Genomic DNA, 16,863 nt, shown 5'->3' on the forward strand with positions numbered 1-16,863 from the left:
ACTGGGAACACGGGGCTGCAGAGCGCGCAGGTAGGCAGGACACAGCAGCGGCGGTAACACCGTCGCTGTGTCCTGCGATTGGCGCGATCGATGTGATCGTCAATCGCGCCAATCAGAGTTGAATGCTCTGGAGCCATGGCAGGAGATCCGGAGCCATGGCCCGGGGCTGCAGAGTGCGCAGATAGGGGCAGGGCACAGAGCGGTAACACCGCCGCTGTGCCCTGCGATTGGCGCGATCGATCTATCGCGATCGCGCCAATCCCGGGGGGGTTTGGGCACATGCCTGGCATTGCCAGGCACTGGCCTAGGATCGAGTACATCGGTACTCGATCCTAGGCTGGGACCTCACTGTTTCAGCCAAATTGATTGGCTGAAACAATGAGAAAGGCTGCGATTGGCTGCTCAGAATTGAGCAGCCAATCACAGCGATCGGGAGGCCGGGGGGGCGGCGACAGGCCCTAGGATGCCGACACCATCTTCCTGCAGGTAAGATGGCGTCGGAATTTTAATGCGATCACTGCGACTTAAGTCGCAGTGTCGCATTAAAGGGCATGACGTACTATTGCGTCCTTGGGAAGTAGGGCCCACCCCACATGGACGCAATAGTACGTCAGATGGCAGAAAGGGGTTAAGTGGCTTTAAACTTGAATCTCCACTTTAAATTGGATAGAATAATGAGGATTCATTGTGTGATATGCAAATGTGAGCTCCATATTTGCCATATGCAAATAATACTAACATAATAAATCTATACTGTGTTGACGAAACAAAGATAATTAAGAGACTAGCCTCTTGGCTAGCTAGTACATGACCAGGAAAGCATGTACACTAAATGTGCCAATCAGGTTACATAAACCAAAGAGAGGTCACAAGAGTGACCATTTGGCTTCCTTTGCATCAGAATAGATCAGTAGACTGCACAATTGCCATTGCATACTCTCCTGACTATTGAATAGACAGGATCCTGTAGAAAAATGATACCATAATAGTCTATGAGTGCCAGTGCTACTGAATGTCATCCATCACATGCAACTGAATGGTTAATCTGTTAAAATGATGCTATAATAACCTATGGATGACATGTTACCATGCATTAACAACCATCGACAAAGTATGACTAAATATGTCAACCACTTGAGCCATAGGATACTATTATTTGGTGTGGGTATATGGAGCATGCTAAGAAGCTGAGCTCACTACATGCATGGTGGGCACTGGCTAGCTCTGATCACTACTGTTTAACCCCTTAAGCATTGTCACATTTCCGGTGGCATGCCTTCCCCCTTCCCATAATTAGGGGGGAGGTTAGGCTACTATGATAGTCAGAAGCCTAATGAAGGTCATTGCTACTCCTGTAAGCCCAGCTACAGGCTGGGCTTCATAGCAGACCATCATCTTCACTCTATACTGCAGTAATGTAGTATTACAGAATATAGGACTAGTGATCAAACAAATTCAAGTTAATTTCCCGTGAGGAAATTAAAAAATAATAAAAAATAAGTTTTTTAAAAACATTGAAAAATATTAAGGTTTTGATACCCCCTTTTCCAACTTTGAGAATAAAGAAATGAAAATATATTTGACATATTTAGTATTGCCACATCTGTAATAGTTTGATATATCAAAATATTTATTAACTCGTACAATACACACTGTAAAAACAAGAAAAAATTGAAATACAGAATTGCTGTTTTTGATTACCACACATCCCTCAAAAAATGTAATAAAAACATCATATAAACCCCAAAATGGTATCAATACAATATCAGCTTGCCATGCAAAAAACCCCAAACAAACCCTAATAATTCAATTGAGAAATAAAATGTTATGGATCTTACACTTTTTAGTAGAGAAAAATGCTTTTACCTGAAAGAATCCAGGGGGCATGGGTCCTCCTGGCATTCCATCATTCGGAGGCATGTTGCCCATCACAGGACTAGGAGCAGCAGCTGCACTCTGTGGAAAACGGAAAAATAAACTGGCATCAAAATAATGACTCTTCCCAAGTGAAGTCGGATATACAGTTGCTTACCTGCCTGTACACTTCTGACTGTTTTAACACTGAAAACTAGGATGTGATAAAATAAGAGGAGACTCTACAGCACAACAGAATGGAGCCGCTTAAGCCTTCTGGACTGGAGGAGTTGATGTCTATTCGGATACCACCCTACTTCCATCTTATCTTTTGCAGGGAAAAAATGTGAAATAATTCATAGCCTGCTTCCCTTTCATGCAGCAAGGATAGACTCAACCTGAGCTAGGCCACCCTACTGGAGCCCAACCGGATACCACTATGGTTCATATGCCTTGGACCTGATGGCAGGGGGCATTCATGGAATAGGAGGGGGATTACACTTTTCATTGTTGTCGTTAGTATTATTAGCACATTGTTTATGTGTAATGACTACTGGGCGGTAATACTACTAATGGCCTGATTTATCATTTTTTTGCTTTGTTACTTCTCCTTTATAATAATAATAATAATCTTTATTTATATAGCGCAAACAGTTTAACAGTTTCAAACACAACAGTCATAAGTAACAACGTTCATAATACAATAGTTAAAGCAAGATAAGACAACCCTGCTCGTGAGAGCTTACAATCTACAATGAGGTGGGGGAGATACAAAGTACAGGTGTGTATTTACAATGATGTATTTACAGTGATGGTCCAGCCATCTTCAGGGGGTGGGGGATAGATGGAGATAGTGAATGGGCTACACACACACACAAACATAAAATGACTTTGATTAGGGAATGTGATAGGCCGCTCTGAACAAATGTGTTTTGAGCGAGTGCCTAAAACTATGCAAATTGTGGATGGTCCAGAGGATTGGTGCAGCGCGGGAGAAGTCTTGGAGTCGGGAGTGGGCAGTACGGATTAGTGCAGAGGTTAGTCGAAAGTCATTTGCAGAGCGCAGTGGTCGGTTAGGCTGATAGACCGAAATGAGGGAGGAGATGTAAGGGGGTGCCGCACTGTGGAGAGCATTGTGGGTGAGAACAAGTACTTTGAATTGTATCCTGTAATGAATGGGCAGCCAGTGTAACGACTGGCGAAGAGCAGACGCGTCCGAGTAACGATTGGCCAGATGGACGACCCTGGCTGCTGCATTAAGGATAGACTGGAGAGGGGAAAGTTGAGTAAGGGGGTGTTGTGAATTCTGTGGCAGAGCTCCCTCCTGTGGTCACAAGTGGTACTTCGGCTGATTCTCTCTGTGAGCTTCCGTTGGTGGAGGAAAGTGGTACTGCGGCTTCTGAGTTTCCTTCCTCAGGTGATGTGGTGAAGTCGTTAGGTGCTGCTCTATTTAACTCCACCTGCTGCTTTGATCCTGGCCTCCAGTCAATGTTCTAGTATTGGACCTGTTTCCTCCTGGATCGTTCCTGTGGCTTGCTGCTCTGCATAGCTAAGTTCCGCTTTGCTATTTTGTTTGCTGTTTTTTTCTGTCCAGCTTGTCTATTTGTTTTTTCCTGCTTGCTGGAAGCTCTGGGACGCAGAGGGTGTACCTCCGTGCCGTTAGTTCGGTACGGAGGGTCTTTTTGCCCCCTTTGCGTGGTTTTTGTAGGGTTTTGTGTTGACCGCAAAGTTACCTTTCCTATCCTCGCTCTGTTCAGAAAGTCGGGCCTCACTTTGCTAAATCTATTTCATCTCTACGTTTGTCTTTTCATCTTAACTCACAGTCATTATATGTGGGGGCTGCCTTTTCCTTTGGGGTATTTCTCTGAGGCAAGGTAGGCTTATTTTCTATCTTCAGGCTAGCTAGTTTCTCAGGCTGTGCCGAGTTGCATAGGGAGCGTTAGGCGCAATCCACGGCTGCCTCTAGTGTGGTTGGAGAGGATTAGGGATTGCGGTCAGCAGAGTTCCCATGTCTCAGAGCTCGTTCTATGTTTTTGGGTTATTGTCAGGTCACTGTGTGTGCTCTGACCTCTATGTCCATTGTGGTACTGAATTACCTTATCATAACAGTACTGGAGGCCCAAAGTACTAATGATTCTCAATAGAGGGAAAAAAGAAGTTCTGAGACCATTTTTTTTTCTCTGCACTGTGTTTTGCCTTTTTTTTCCCCTAGGGTGGTTCAGGACACAGGTGTAGCGATGGACATTAAAGGTCTGTCTTCATGTGTGGATCAGCTCACGGCAAGAGTACAAAATATTCAAGACTTTGTGGTTCAGAATTCTATGTTAGAACCGAGAATTCCTATTCCTGATTTGTTTTTTGGAGATAGAACTAAATTTCTGAGTTTCAAAAATAATTGTAAACTATTTCTGGCTTTGAAACCTCGCTCCTCTGGTGACCCAGTTCAACAAGTTAGGATCATTATTTCTTTTTTACGTGGCGACCCTCAGGACTGGGCATTTTCTCTTGCGTCAGGAGATCCTGCATTAAGTAATATCGATGCGTTTTTCCTGGCTCTCAGATTGCTGTACGATGAACCTAATTCAGTGGATCAGGCAGAGAAAAATTTGCTGGCTCTGTGTCAGGGTCAGGATGAGATAGAGGTATATTGTCAGAAATTTAGAAAGTGGTCCGTACTCACTCAATAGAATGAAGGTGCGCTCGCAGCTATTTTCAGAAAGGGTCTCTTTGAAGCCCTTAAGGATGTCATGGTGGGATTTCCTATGCCTGCTGGTCTGAATGAGTCTATGTCTTTGGCCATTCAGATCGGTCGACGCTTGCGTGAGCGTAAATCTGTGCACCATTTGGCGGTATTACCTGAGCTTAAACCTGAGCCTATGTAGTGCGATAGGACTTTGACCAGAGTTGAACGGCAAGAACACAGACGTCTGAATGGGCTGTGTTTCTACTGTGGTGATTCCACTCATGCTATCTCTGATTGTCCTAAGCGCACTAAGCGGTTCACTAGGTCTGCCACCATTGGTACGGAACAGTCAAAATTTCTTCTGTCCGTTACCTTGATCTGCTCTTTGTCATCGTATTCTGTCATGGCATTTGTGGATTCAGGCGCTGCCCTGAATTTGATGGACTTGGAGTATGCTAGGCGTTGTGGGTTTTTCTTGGAGCCCTTGCAGTGTCCTATTCCATTGAGAGGAATTGATGCTACGCCTTTGGCCAAGAATAAGCCTCAGTACTGGACCCAGCTGACCATGTGCATGGCTCCTGCACATCAGGAGGTTATTCGCTTTCTGGTGTTGCATAATCTGCATGATGTGGTCGTGTTGGGGTTGCCATGGCTACAAGTCCATAATCCAGTATTAGATTGTCCATGTCTGTGTCCAGCTGGGGTTGTCAGGGGGTACATGGTGATGTCCCATTTCTGACTATTTCATCATCCACCCCTTCTGAGGTTCCAGAGTTCTTGTCGGATTACCGGGATGTATTTGATGAGCCCAAGTCCGATACCCTACCTCCGCATAGGGATTGTGATTGTGCTATCGATTTGATTCCTGGTAGTAAATTCCCAAAAGGTCGACTGTTTAATTTATCTGTGCCTGAGCACGCCGCTATGCGGAGTTATGTGAAGGAGTCCTTGGAGAAGGGGCATATTCGCCCGTCATCGTCGCCATTAGGAGCAGGGTTCTTTTTTGTAGCCAAGAAGGATGGTTCGCTGAGACCTTGTATAGATTACCGCCTTCTAAATAAGATCACGGTTAAATTTCAGTACCCCTTGCCGTTGTTATCTGATTTGTTTGCTCGGATTAAGGGGGCTAGTTGGTTCACCAAGATAGATCTTCGTGGTGCGTATAATCTTGTGCGTATTAAGCTAGACGATGAATGGAAAACTGCATTTAATACGCCCGAGGGCCATTTTGAATATCTAGTAATGCCATTCGGACTTTCCAATGCTCCATCAGTGTTTCAGTCCTTTATGCATGACATCTTCCGAGAGTACCTGGATAAATTCCTGATTGTGTACTTGGATGACATTTTGATCTTCTCGGATGATTGGGAGTCTCATGTGAAGCAGGTCAGAACGGTGTTTCAGGTCCTGCGTGCTAATTCTTTGTTTGTGAAGGGATCAAAGTGTCTCTTTGGTGTTCAGAAGGTTTCATTTTTGGGGTTCATCTTTTCCCCTTCTACTATCGAGATGGACCCTGTTAAGGTCCAAGCCATCCATGATTGGACTCAGCCGACATCTCTGAAAAGTCTGCAAAAGTTCCTGGGCTTTGCTAATTTTTATCGTCGCTTCATCTGCAATTTTTCTAGTATTGCTAAACCATTGACCGATTTGACCAAGAAGGGTGCTGATGTGGTCAATTGGTCTTCTGCTGCTGTGGAAGCTTTTCAAGAGTTGAAGCGTCGTTTTTCTTCTGCCCCTGTGTTGTGTCAACCAGATGTTTCGCTTCCATTCCAGGTCGAGGTTGATGCTTCTGAGATTGGAGCAGGGGCTGTTTTGTCGCAGAGAAGTTCTGATTGCTCGGTGATGAAACCATGCGCCTTCTTTTCCAGGAAGTTTTCGCCTGCTGAGCGAAATTATGATGTGGGCAATCGAGAGTTGCTGGCCATGAAGTGGGCATTCGAGGAGTGGCGTCATTGGCTTGAAGGAGCTAAGCATCGTGTGGTGGTCTTGACTGATCATAAGAACTTGACTTATCTCGAGTCTGCCAAGCGGTTGAATCCTAGACAGGCTCGTTGGTTGCTGTTTTTTGCCCATTTTGACTTTGTGATTTCGTACCTTCCGGGCTCTAAAAATGTGAAGGCGGATGCTCTGTCTAGGAGTTTTGTGCCCGACTCTCCGGGTTTATCAAAGCCGGCGGGTATCCTCAAAGAGGGAGTAATTGTGCCTGCCATCTCCCCTGATTTGCGGCGGGTGCTGCAAAAATTTCAGGCTAATAAACCTGATCGTTGCCCAGCGGAGAAACTGTTTGTCCCTGATAGGTGGACGAATAAAGTTATCTCTGAGGTTCATTGTTCGGTGTTGGCTGGTCATCCTGGAATCTTTGGTACCAGAGAGTTAGTGGCTAGATCCTTTTGGTGGCCATCTCTGTCGCGGGATGTGCGTTCTTTTGTGCAGTCCTGTGGGATTTGTGCTCGGGCTAAGCCCTGCTGTTCTCGTGCCAGTGGGTTGCTTTTGCCCTTGCCTGTCCCGAAGAGGCCTTGGACACATATCTCTATGGATTTTATTTCAGATCTTCCCGTCTCTCAAAAGATGTCAGTCATTTGGGTGGTCTGTGATCGCTTCTCTAAGATGGTCCATTTGGTACCCTTGTCTAAATTACCTTCCTCCTCTGATTTGGTGCCATTGTTCTTCCAGCATGTGGTTCGTTTACATGGCATTCCAGAGAATATCGTTTCTGACAGAGGTTCCCAGTTTGTTTCGAGGTTTTGGCGAGCCTTTTGTGGTAGGATGGGCATTGACTTGTCTTTTTCCTCGGCTTTCCATCCTCAGACTAATGGCCAGACCGAACGAACCAATCAGACCTTGGAAACATATCTGAGATGCTTTGTTTCTGCTGATCAGGATGACTGGGTGTCCTTTTTGCCTTTGGCTGAGTTCGCCCTTAATAATCGGGCCAGCTCAGCTACCTTGGTTTCGCCGCTTTTCTGCAACTCTGGGTTCCATCCTCGTTTCTCTTCAGGGCAGGTTGAGTCTTCGGACTGTCCTGGTGTGGATACTGTGGTGGACAGGTTGCAGCAGATTTGGACTCATGTAGTGGACAATTTGACCTTGTCCCAGGAGAAGGCTCAACGTTTCGCTAATCGCAGACGCTGTGTGGGTCCCCGACTTCGTGTTGGGGATTTGGTTTGGTTATCTTCTCGTCATATTCCTATGAAGGTTTCCTCTCCTAAGTTTAAACCTTGTTTCATTGGTCCGTTTAGGATTTCTGAGGTTCTTAATCCTGTGTATTTTCGTCTGACCCTTCCAGATTCTTTTTCCATACATAACGTATTCCATAGGTCATTGTTGCGGAGATACGTGGCACCTATGGTTCCATCTGTTGATCCTCCTGCCCCGGTTTTGGTGAAGGGGGAGTTGGAGTATATTGTGGAGAAGATTTTGGATTCTCGTGTTTCAAGACGGAAACTCCAGTATCTGGTTAAGTGGAAGGGTTATGCTCAGGAAGATAATTCCTGGGTCTTTGCCTCTGATGTCCATGCTCCCGATCTTGTTCGTGCCTTTCATATGGCTCATCCTGGTCGTCCTGGGGGCTCTGGTGAGGGTTCGGTGACCCTCCTCAAGGGGGGGGGTACTGTTGTGAATTCTGTGGCAGAGCTCCCTCCTGTGGTCACAAGTGGTACTTCGGCTGATTCTCTTTGTGAGCTTCCGTTGGTGGAGGAAAGTGGTACTGCGGCTTCTGAGTTTCCTTCCTCAGGTGATGTGGTGAAGTCGTTAGGTGCTGCTCTATTTAACTCCACCTGCTGCTTTGATCCTGGCCTCCAGTCAATGTTCTAGTATTGGACCTGTTTCCTCCTGGATCGTTCCTGTGGCCTGCTGCTCTGCATAGCTAAGTTCCGCTTTGCTATTTTGTTTGCTGTTTTTTTCTGTCCAGCTTGTCTATTTGTTTTTTCCTGCTTGCTGGAAGCTCTGGGACGCAGAGGGTGTACCTCCGTGCCGTTAGTTCGGTACGGAGGGTCTTTTTGCCCCCTTTGCGTGGTTTTTGTAGGGTTTTGTGTTGACCGCAAAGTTACCTTTCCTATCCTCGCTCTGTTCAGAAAGTCGGGCATCACTTTGCTAAATCTATTTCATCTCTACGTTTGTCTTTTCATCTTAACTCACAGTCATTATATGTGGGGGCTGCCTTTTCCTTTGGGGTATTTCTCTGAGGCAAGGTAGGCTTATTTTCTATCTTCAGGCTAGCTAGTTTCTCAGGCTGTGCCGAGTTGCATAGGGAGCGTTAGGCGCAATCCACGGCTGCCTCTAGTGTGGTTGGAGAGGATTAGGGATTGCGGTCAGCAGAGTTCCCACGTCTCAGAGCTTGTTCTATGTTTTTGGGTTATTGTCAGGTCACTGTATGTGCTCTGACCTCTATGTCCATTGTGGTACTGAATTACCTTATCATAACAGGGGGAGGCTAATTAATAGAGCATTGCAGTAGTCCAGACGGGAGTGGATCAGGGCGACAGTGAGGGTTTTTGTTGTTTCCATGGTGAGAAAAGGGCGGATTCTAGAGATGTTCTTTAGGTGTAAGCGGCATGAGCGGGCAAGAGATTGTATATGGGAGGTGAAGGAGAGATCGGAGTCAAACATAATACCCAGACAGCGCACCTGCCGCCGGGCTGTTATTATGGTGCCACCCATGGAGAGGGAAATGTCAGATTTAGGTAGGCTAGTAGACGGCGGGAGCAGAACAAGTTCAGTTTTGGAGAGGTTGAGTTTCAGATAGAGAGCGGACATGATGTTGGAGACTGCGGATAGACAGTCACTGGCATTCTGTAGTACAGCAGGGGTAAGGTCAGGGGATGACGTGTATAGTTGTGTGTCTTCAGCATAAAGATGGTACTGAAAGCCAAATCTGCTGATAGTCTGTCCAATTGAGGCCGTGTAGAGGGAGAAGAGAAGGGGGCCAAGGACTGAGCCCTGAGGTACCCCGACAGTGAGAGGAAGAGGAGATGAAGTGGAGCCAGAGAACAGAACATTGAAGGAGCCGTCAGAAAGATAGGAGGAGAACCATAAGAGAACAGTGTCCTTAATGCCTAGTGACTGGAGCCTAGAGAGTAGGTCAACAGTGTCGAAAGCTGCAGAAAGGTCGAGAAGAATGAGCAGAGATTGGTCACCGTTACATTTTGCTGTCAGAATGTCATTGGTCAAATTGTCTTGTGCTATTCGTTGACATTTTTTGCGCCAAATAAAGTTGATGCAAAATCAAAAATGCTCTTAATTTTTTTCTCTAACCTTTTTTTTTTGCAAGTTTTTAGCGGGAAAAAGTTGTAAATTCCATGCAAAATTTACACAAATTCAGAAATACATAAAATCACTCAAGGGACTGGAATGCATGTATGCAAAAAAAAAAACATGTGAACACCCGAACCCATCTCACAACGACGAACATAAAAAAAAGTTAATGCGTAAAATAGGCTTTAAAAATGCACTAAACATAATAAAGCGCAAATGAAAAACACCAAAAATAGACCAAAAAGGTGCAAATGCAAAAACAAACCAGGTTCTAAGTCTCTATTAAAGTGCCACTTTTCCAATACCAAAACATAAAGAGTAAAGGTCATTTTAATTCATATTTCATGGAAATAAGCAACTGTGTAATATATCTTATAAGAGATATCCGCTTCTTTCTCTTCCTGCACTGATCATTCACTATCAATTCATGGGGAAAATCTGTATTCAGTGATGATAGATTTTCCCATTACTGAGATAGGAGTTGGTGCTTTTAAAATTCTATGGACGGGGCGAAGGAGGGAGCACCCTATATTGTATCTCAGTAATGGGAAAATCTGCATTCATTGAATACAGATTTTATAGTGAATTAAGTTGTTTAGAAAAAGAATGATCAGTCCGGAAGGAGAAAGAAGCATATTTCCCTAATAAGATAGAATACAAATTTTCTTATTTTCACGTGTACCATTGATTTATGGAAAAAAAATGAAAGCAGTCTGACGCCATATAGACGTTGTATTGCTTAAATATACTGCCATTTTCAGAAAAAGTTCTCTTAACTAGCCAAACTTGTCTACTAATAATCTGTTTGGCCATCGTCTGCTGATAAATCTGTTGGGTCTTCCCTTGCAGAACTTGGGATTATGAGGGCATTCTAGCTCATAATTAATAATAGCATAAAGTTAAAAAGTTGGAAAATAGTTACCATCTCAAAACTACAATGTGACAAAATTACTAAACTTTTTCCATTTGTCGCCAATTTCTGATGGCTACACTAGCCAATGTTTGCCTGTATTTCATGTACTGAGTGCTCCTCACTCCCCGTTTTTCAGAGTGGATGGTGAATTCAGCAGGCACCATGGGAAAGTCTCAAGAGATCAGCCAAGATATCAGGAAGAGAGCATCATGGACTTGCACAAGTTTGGCTTATCCTTGGGTACAATTTCAAGATACCTAAAGGGGCCTTGTTCATCTGTACAAACAATTATACGCAAATACAAACAAGATGGGAATGTCCAGTCATCATACCGCTTAGGAAGGAGACGGGTTCTGTGTCCCAGAGATGAATGTGCTTTTGTCAGACATGTGCATATCAACCCAAGGACAAAAGCAAAAGACCTTGTTAAGATGATAGCAGAAGCAGGAAAAATTGTGTCAATATCTACAGTGAAATGAGTACTGTATCAACATGGGCTGAAAGGCCACTCTGCTAGTAAGAAACCATCACTCCAAAAGAAACAAAAAGGCCAGATTAAAGTTTGCAAATGCACACAGGAACAAATACCTTAATTTTTGGAGACATGTGGTTTGATGAAACTAAAATTGAACTTTTTGGGCATAATGACCATTGTTCCGTTTGGAAGATAAAGTGAGAAGCATGGAAGTCTAAGAACACCATCCTGGTGAAAACACGGGGGTGGCAGCATCATGTTGTGAGGTTGTTTTGCTGCAGGAGGGACTGGTGCACTTCACAAAATAGATGGCATCATGAGAAAGATTATGTGGCAATACAGAAGACATGAGTCAAAAAGTTAAAGCTTTGGCGGAAATGGATCTTCCAAATGGACAATGACCTGAAGCATGCTGCCAAAATGGTAACAACGTGGCTTAAAGGTACCTTCACACTAAGCGACACTGCAGCGATACCGACAATGATGTCGATCGCTGCAGCGTCGCTGTTTGGTCGCTGGAGAGCTGTCACACAGACAGCTCTCCAGCGACCAACGATGCCGGTAACCAGGGTAAACATCGGGTTACTAAGCGCAGGGCCGCGCTTAGTAACCCTATGTTTACCATGGTTACCATCGTAAAAGTAAAAAAAACAAACACTACATACTTACATTCCGCTGTCTGTCCCTGGCGCTCTGCTTTCCTGCACTGACTGTGAGCACAGCGGCCGGAAAGCAGAGCGGTGACGTCACCGCTCTGCTTTCCGGCTGGCCGACGCTGACACAGGATGCAGGAGGAGTGCAGAGAAGCACAGCGCCGGGGACAGACAGCTGAAGGTAAGTATGTAGTGTTTGTTTTTTTTACTTTTACGATGGTAACCAGGGTAAACATCGGGTTACTAAGCGCGGCCCTGCACTTAGTAACCCGATGTTTACCCTGGTTACAAGTGAAGACATCGCTGAATCGGTGTCACACACGCCGATTCAGCGATGTCAGCAGGAGATCCAGCGACGAAATAAAGTGCTGGCCTTCTAGCTCCGACCAACGACATCACAGCAGGGGCCTGATCGCTGCTGCGTGTCAAACACAACGATATCGCTAGCCAGGACGCTGCAACGTCACGGATCGCTAGCGATATCATTGTGAAGTTGTTTAGTGTGAAGGTACCTTAAGAATAACAAAGTCAATGTTTTGGAGTGGCCATCATAAAGCCCTGATCTCAATCCTATTGAAAATTGATGAGCAAAGCTGTAAAGGCAGGTGCGAGCAAAGCGATCTACAAACCTGGATCAACTAGTTACACCAGTTTTATCAGGAGGAATGGGCTCAAATTCCGACCAACTATTGTGAGAAGCTTGTGGAAGGATATCGCAAACATTTGACCCAAGTCATTTAGGTTAAGGGCAATGGTACCAAATACTAGTGAAATGTATGTAAACATTTGACTTTTCAGTAATAAAAATGCCTTAAAACATTCTCTCTCTCATTATTCTGGCATTTGTCAATTATTAATAAATATTATGGTAATCCTAATTGACCTAAAATGGGAAAGGTTTATTCTGATTTCATGTCAGATATTGAGAAAAACATGCATATGTGTCTATTTATATAGTGTATGTAAACTTCTGGTTTCAGCTGAATACATACACACACATATATAGGTAAAAAAATACACTCTGCTATGTGGGTATATACCGTTGATATCATAGTGAGGTATCTTACTATTTTTGTAAATGTATCACTATTTCTGCAGACTATAAGTGCCACAATAACCATGTTTTCTAGGCTGAATTCTTCTTTGGCTTATTGGCTCCCTGGCACCTGCTGCTCCTCCTCACAGACTGACAATCATCATAAGCGTCTCTCACGTAATAGCTTTACATCAGGCATTCTAAGTTACACATTCAGGTAATTGAAGGGTTACAGCACAGCGAGACAGGATATTTTATTTAAGCATATCTTTCAGCTGAAGACATCCTCTCCAGGGGAAACCGTTTGGCACGATCTTAACTGCTGAAGGGCGGAAGTGTTTAACCAAAGTTGTGTCTTGTTACTATGACAACAACCGACTTCCAACCGTTTATCAAACTTGGCACAAAAGTCACATTCCCTGAACAGCAAGTCCTGTCATTTAAGACTGTGCACTTCCCTCAATGTGAGAGCTGCAAGTCTCAGAAGTGGGCAGGTCACGTGGCATATGGCGTTCTTACAGACTACTTTGTGCAACACTCCTTTCCCAGATTATTAATCCATTGTAAACAAGACGCAGAGCAAAATCTGTGTCTGGGCCTCGAATTGTCCTTCGCAATGGCCTTCTGCAGCATCTATACATGAAGACCATCTACATAACAGAAGAAGACTGGATCCTCTGTAACACTGGCAGGTGACACAAGGATGATGGACATTTGCTGTTGTCACCTAATGAATGCCTGGACTACATGTGAAAAGCACACAAAAAAAGTCTTTATAAGCAGAAAGCCAGAAGAGCACTGGCTTCAGACATCATGATGTCAAGTAGGAATTATCACGGTAAACTAGCACTTTGAATTAGACAATGTACAGAACAAGACTACAACATAATATCAAACTGATGCAACATTCGAGCAACATAACTCAAAAATTATTACTGTAAATTGTGTTCTACAGAAAAGACAAATCTGCCTAAAAAATAAAAAAATACTATTTGAAAAAAAATTCCAAATCTGTGGAATGTTTAGTCATGAGGAACTTTGCACATGACGCCTTTTAGAATACAACAGTGTCCTTTGTCCTGAAACGTTTTTCTTTCGCAAATTTTCAGTAATTTTCTGAGCGTTTTTTTGCGATTCCAGCATTTTTCTTTACTTGTATTGTGCAAATTAGTGAGCGCCGCGGCTTCACCTGAAGAATTGTCAGGCCCCTGCTTTTAACTGCTTCAGGTTTTGAAAGACGTGATGAGGTTAAAAGTTAGTCAAAAGACTAAACATATGAAGCGCCAGTAGTTTTTAAATATAAACACATATGTTCTTCCTTTTTAGCATTTAGTGCTTTTTCAGGTGGGATAAGGAGCGTACCTGCGTGAAACAGACATTGTGTGCACATGCTCTAAGACTTACACATGTCTCCGATTAGTTTTTTTGGTTCTCAGCTCCTATAGTCACACTACAGAAAGTCGCACAAATGCTGTTGGATGCATGACTCATGTGAGATTTGCTGTAGTGTGACATATGCCTTATGTAGCCCTAGCCTTAAACTTACCGTACACAGAAGATATTTATCCTCCAAATTATCATTGAGCAGACAGCTTTTGGCTGACTCTTCCAAACAATATTCACACTCAGCCTAGCCAATTAGATCTCAACATTTTCTGCACATTTTTGGCTCTGGAACAATATTGTTCAAAAATGCCCCTAAACCATTCCATTTCTAAGTTTCCAAAGTTCCATAAATTGGAATAAATCTTAAAAACAGCGGAAGTAATATTTTGCTAAAAATGAGTGCAAAAGTGGGCATACTATGTGTATACTGGTACTTAGTGTGGACATTTCGGAGCGTGGCTTAAGGCTTTGTTCATGGACTTTGCCCCATTCTCTCCTCTAGATGCTATTCTGGTGGTGGATTCATTTGCAATATAACATATAATGGAACCTGCCTCATTGTATTTTTCTTGTGGATTCTATTTGTATCTGTGTGAGAAAAAAAATCTCAAAGTAAAAAGTAGAAATTATATGATTTTTTATGAAATCAATGCTGTAAAGGTAAAAAAACCACGGCACCTGCTAGCGCAATATACCCAATATAAAGTCTAGATATAGGTAGATTAGAGGGGGATGCGCTCACCTCCTTTTGGGTTTGTGAAATTTCAGGCACAACTCTGGTAGAGGCTGCTTCTTTCCTCAGCAATGGTGGAAAAACAGCATGCAGGATACACAACTATATAGAAAAAATGCAGGACAAGGGCACTACTGATAATGACAAAAGAGACTAAGAGATGTAGAAAAGGTTCCTTTATTACTAAGATATCCAGCCTACTGTTTCGTATGATTGGTGTTTTTTTCTTGATTTTTATTGTACTTACTGTGTACCCCTATTTTGTTAATTAGGCCAAAGAGCACCATACTTGGAGCCTTTTTTTTTTTTACAATTTATGCCACATGCGTGTGCACTTTGGCCTGATGAAGATACCAATTTGGTATGGAAACATGTAGCCTGAATATCTTACCAATAAAGGAATCTTGACTATATCCTTTATTCTATGGATGTCATTATCAGCAGTGCCCGTGTGGTGCATTTATGTAAAATCCAAAGAATATGGAGATACAGTACAGACCAAAAGTTTTGACACCTTCTCATTTAAAGATTTTTCTGGTTTTTTTATGACTATGAAAATTGTACATTCACACTGAAAGCATCAAAACTATGAATTATCACATGTGGAATTATATACTTAACAAAAAAGTGTGGAACAACTGAAATTATGTCTTATATTCTATGTTCTTCAAAGTAGCCACCTTTTGCTTTGATGACTGCTTTGCACACTCTTGGCATTCTCTTGATGAGCTTCAAGAGGTAGTCACCGGGAATGGTCTTCCAACAAACTTGAAGGAGTTCCCAGAGATGCTTAGCACTTATTGGCCCTTTTGCCTTCACTCTGCGGTCCAGCTCACCCCAAACCATCTCGATTGGGTTCAGGTCTGGTGACTGTGCAGGCCAGGTCATCTGGCGTAGCACCCCATCATTCTCCTTCTTGGTCAAATTGCCCTTACACAGCCTTCAGATGTATTTGGGATCATTGTCCTGTTGAAAAATAAATGATGGTCCAACTAAACGCAAACCGGATGGAATACCATGCTGCTGTAAGATGCTGTGGTAGCCATGCTGGTTCAGTATGCCTTCAATTTTGAATAAATCCCCAACAGCGTCACGAGCAAAGTACCCCCACACCATTACACCCCCTCCTCCATTCTTCACGGTGGGAACCAGGCATGTAGAGTCCATCCATTCACCTTTTCTGCGTCGCACAAAGACACGGTGGTTGGAATAAAGATCTCAAATTTGGACTCATCAGACCAAAGCACAGATTTCCACTGGTGTAATGTCCATTCCTTGTGTTCTTTAGCCCAAACAAGTCTCTACTGCTTGTTGCCTGTCTTTAGCAGTGGTTTCCTAGCAGCTATTTTACCATGAAGGCCTGCTTCACAAAGTCTCCTCTTAACAGTTGTTGTAGAGATGTGTCTGCTGCTAGAACTCTGTGTGGCATTGACATGGTCTCTAATCTGAGCTGCTGTTAACCTATGATTTGTGAGGCTGGCGACTCGGATAAACATCCTCAGAAGCAGAGGTGACTCTTGGTCTTCCTTTCCTGGGGCGGTCGTCATGTGAGCCAGTTTCTTTGTAGCGCTTGATGGTTTTTGCAACTGCACTTGGGGACACTTTCAAAGTTTTCCCAATTTTTCGGACTGACTGACCTTCATTTCTTAAAGTAATGATGGCCACTCATTTTTCTTTACTTAGCTGCTTTGTTCTTGCCATAATACAAATTCTAACAGTCTATTCAGTAGGACTATCAGCTGTGTATCCACCAGACATCTGCACAACACAACTGATGGTCCCAACCCCATTTATAAGGCAAGAAATCCCACTTATTAAACCTGACAGGGCACACCTGTGAAGTAAAAACCATTCCCAGTAACTACCTTTTGAAGCTC

At 43.6% G+C, this 16,863-nt stretch overlaps 1 protein-coding gene across 1 annotated transcript in view; it reads right to left on the reverse strand.

Annotated features, from left to right (window-relative positions):
- Window positions 1-16,863, reverse strand: part of SSBP4 (single stranded DNA binding protein 4) — a 586,978-nt gene that overhangs the window by 102,570 nt on the left and 467,545 nt on the right. Inside the window, exon 5 of the mRNA XM_069740596.1 lies at window positions 1,867-1,956. Coding sequence (XP_069596697.1) covers window positions 1,867-1,956 — 90 coding nt within the window. The remainder of the gene's footprint in view (window positions 1-1,866; window positions 1,957-16,863) is intronic.

The sequence above is a fragment of the Ranitomeya imitator genome, chromosome 1 (genome assembly GCF_032444005.1).
Source record: "Ranitomeya imitator isolate aRanImi1 chromosome 1, aRanImi1.pri, whole genome shotgun sequence".
Lineage (NCBI taxonomy): Eukaryota > Metazoa > Chordata > Amphibia > Anura > Dendrobatidae > Ranitomeya > Ranitomeya imitator.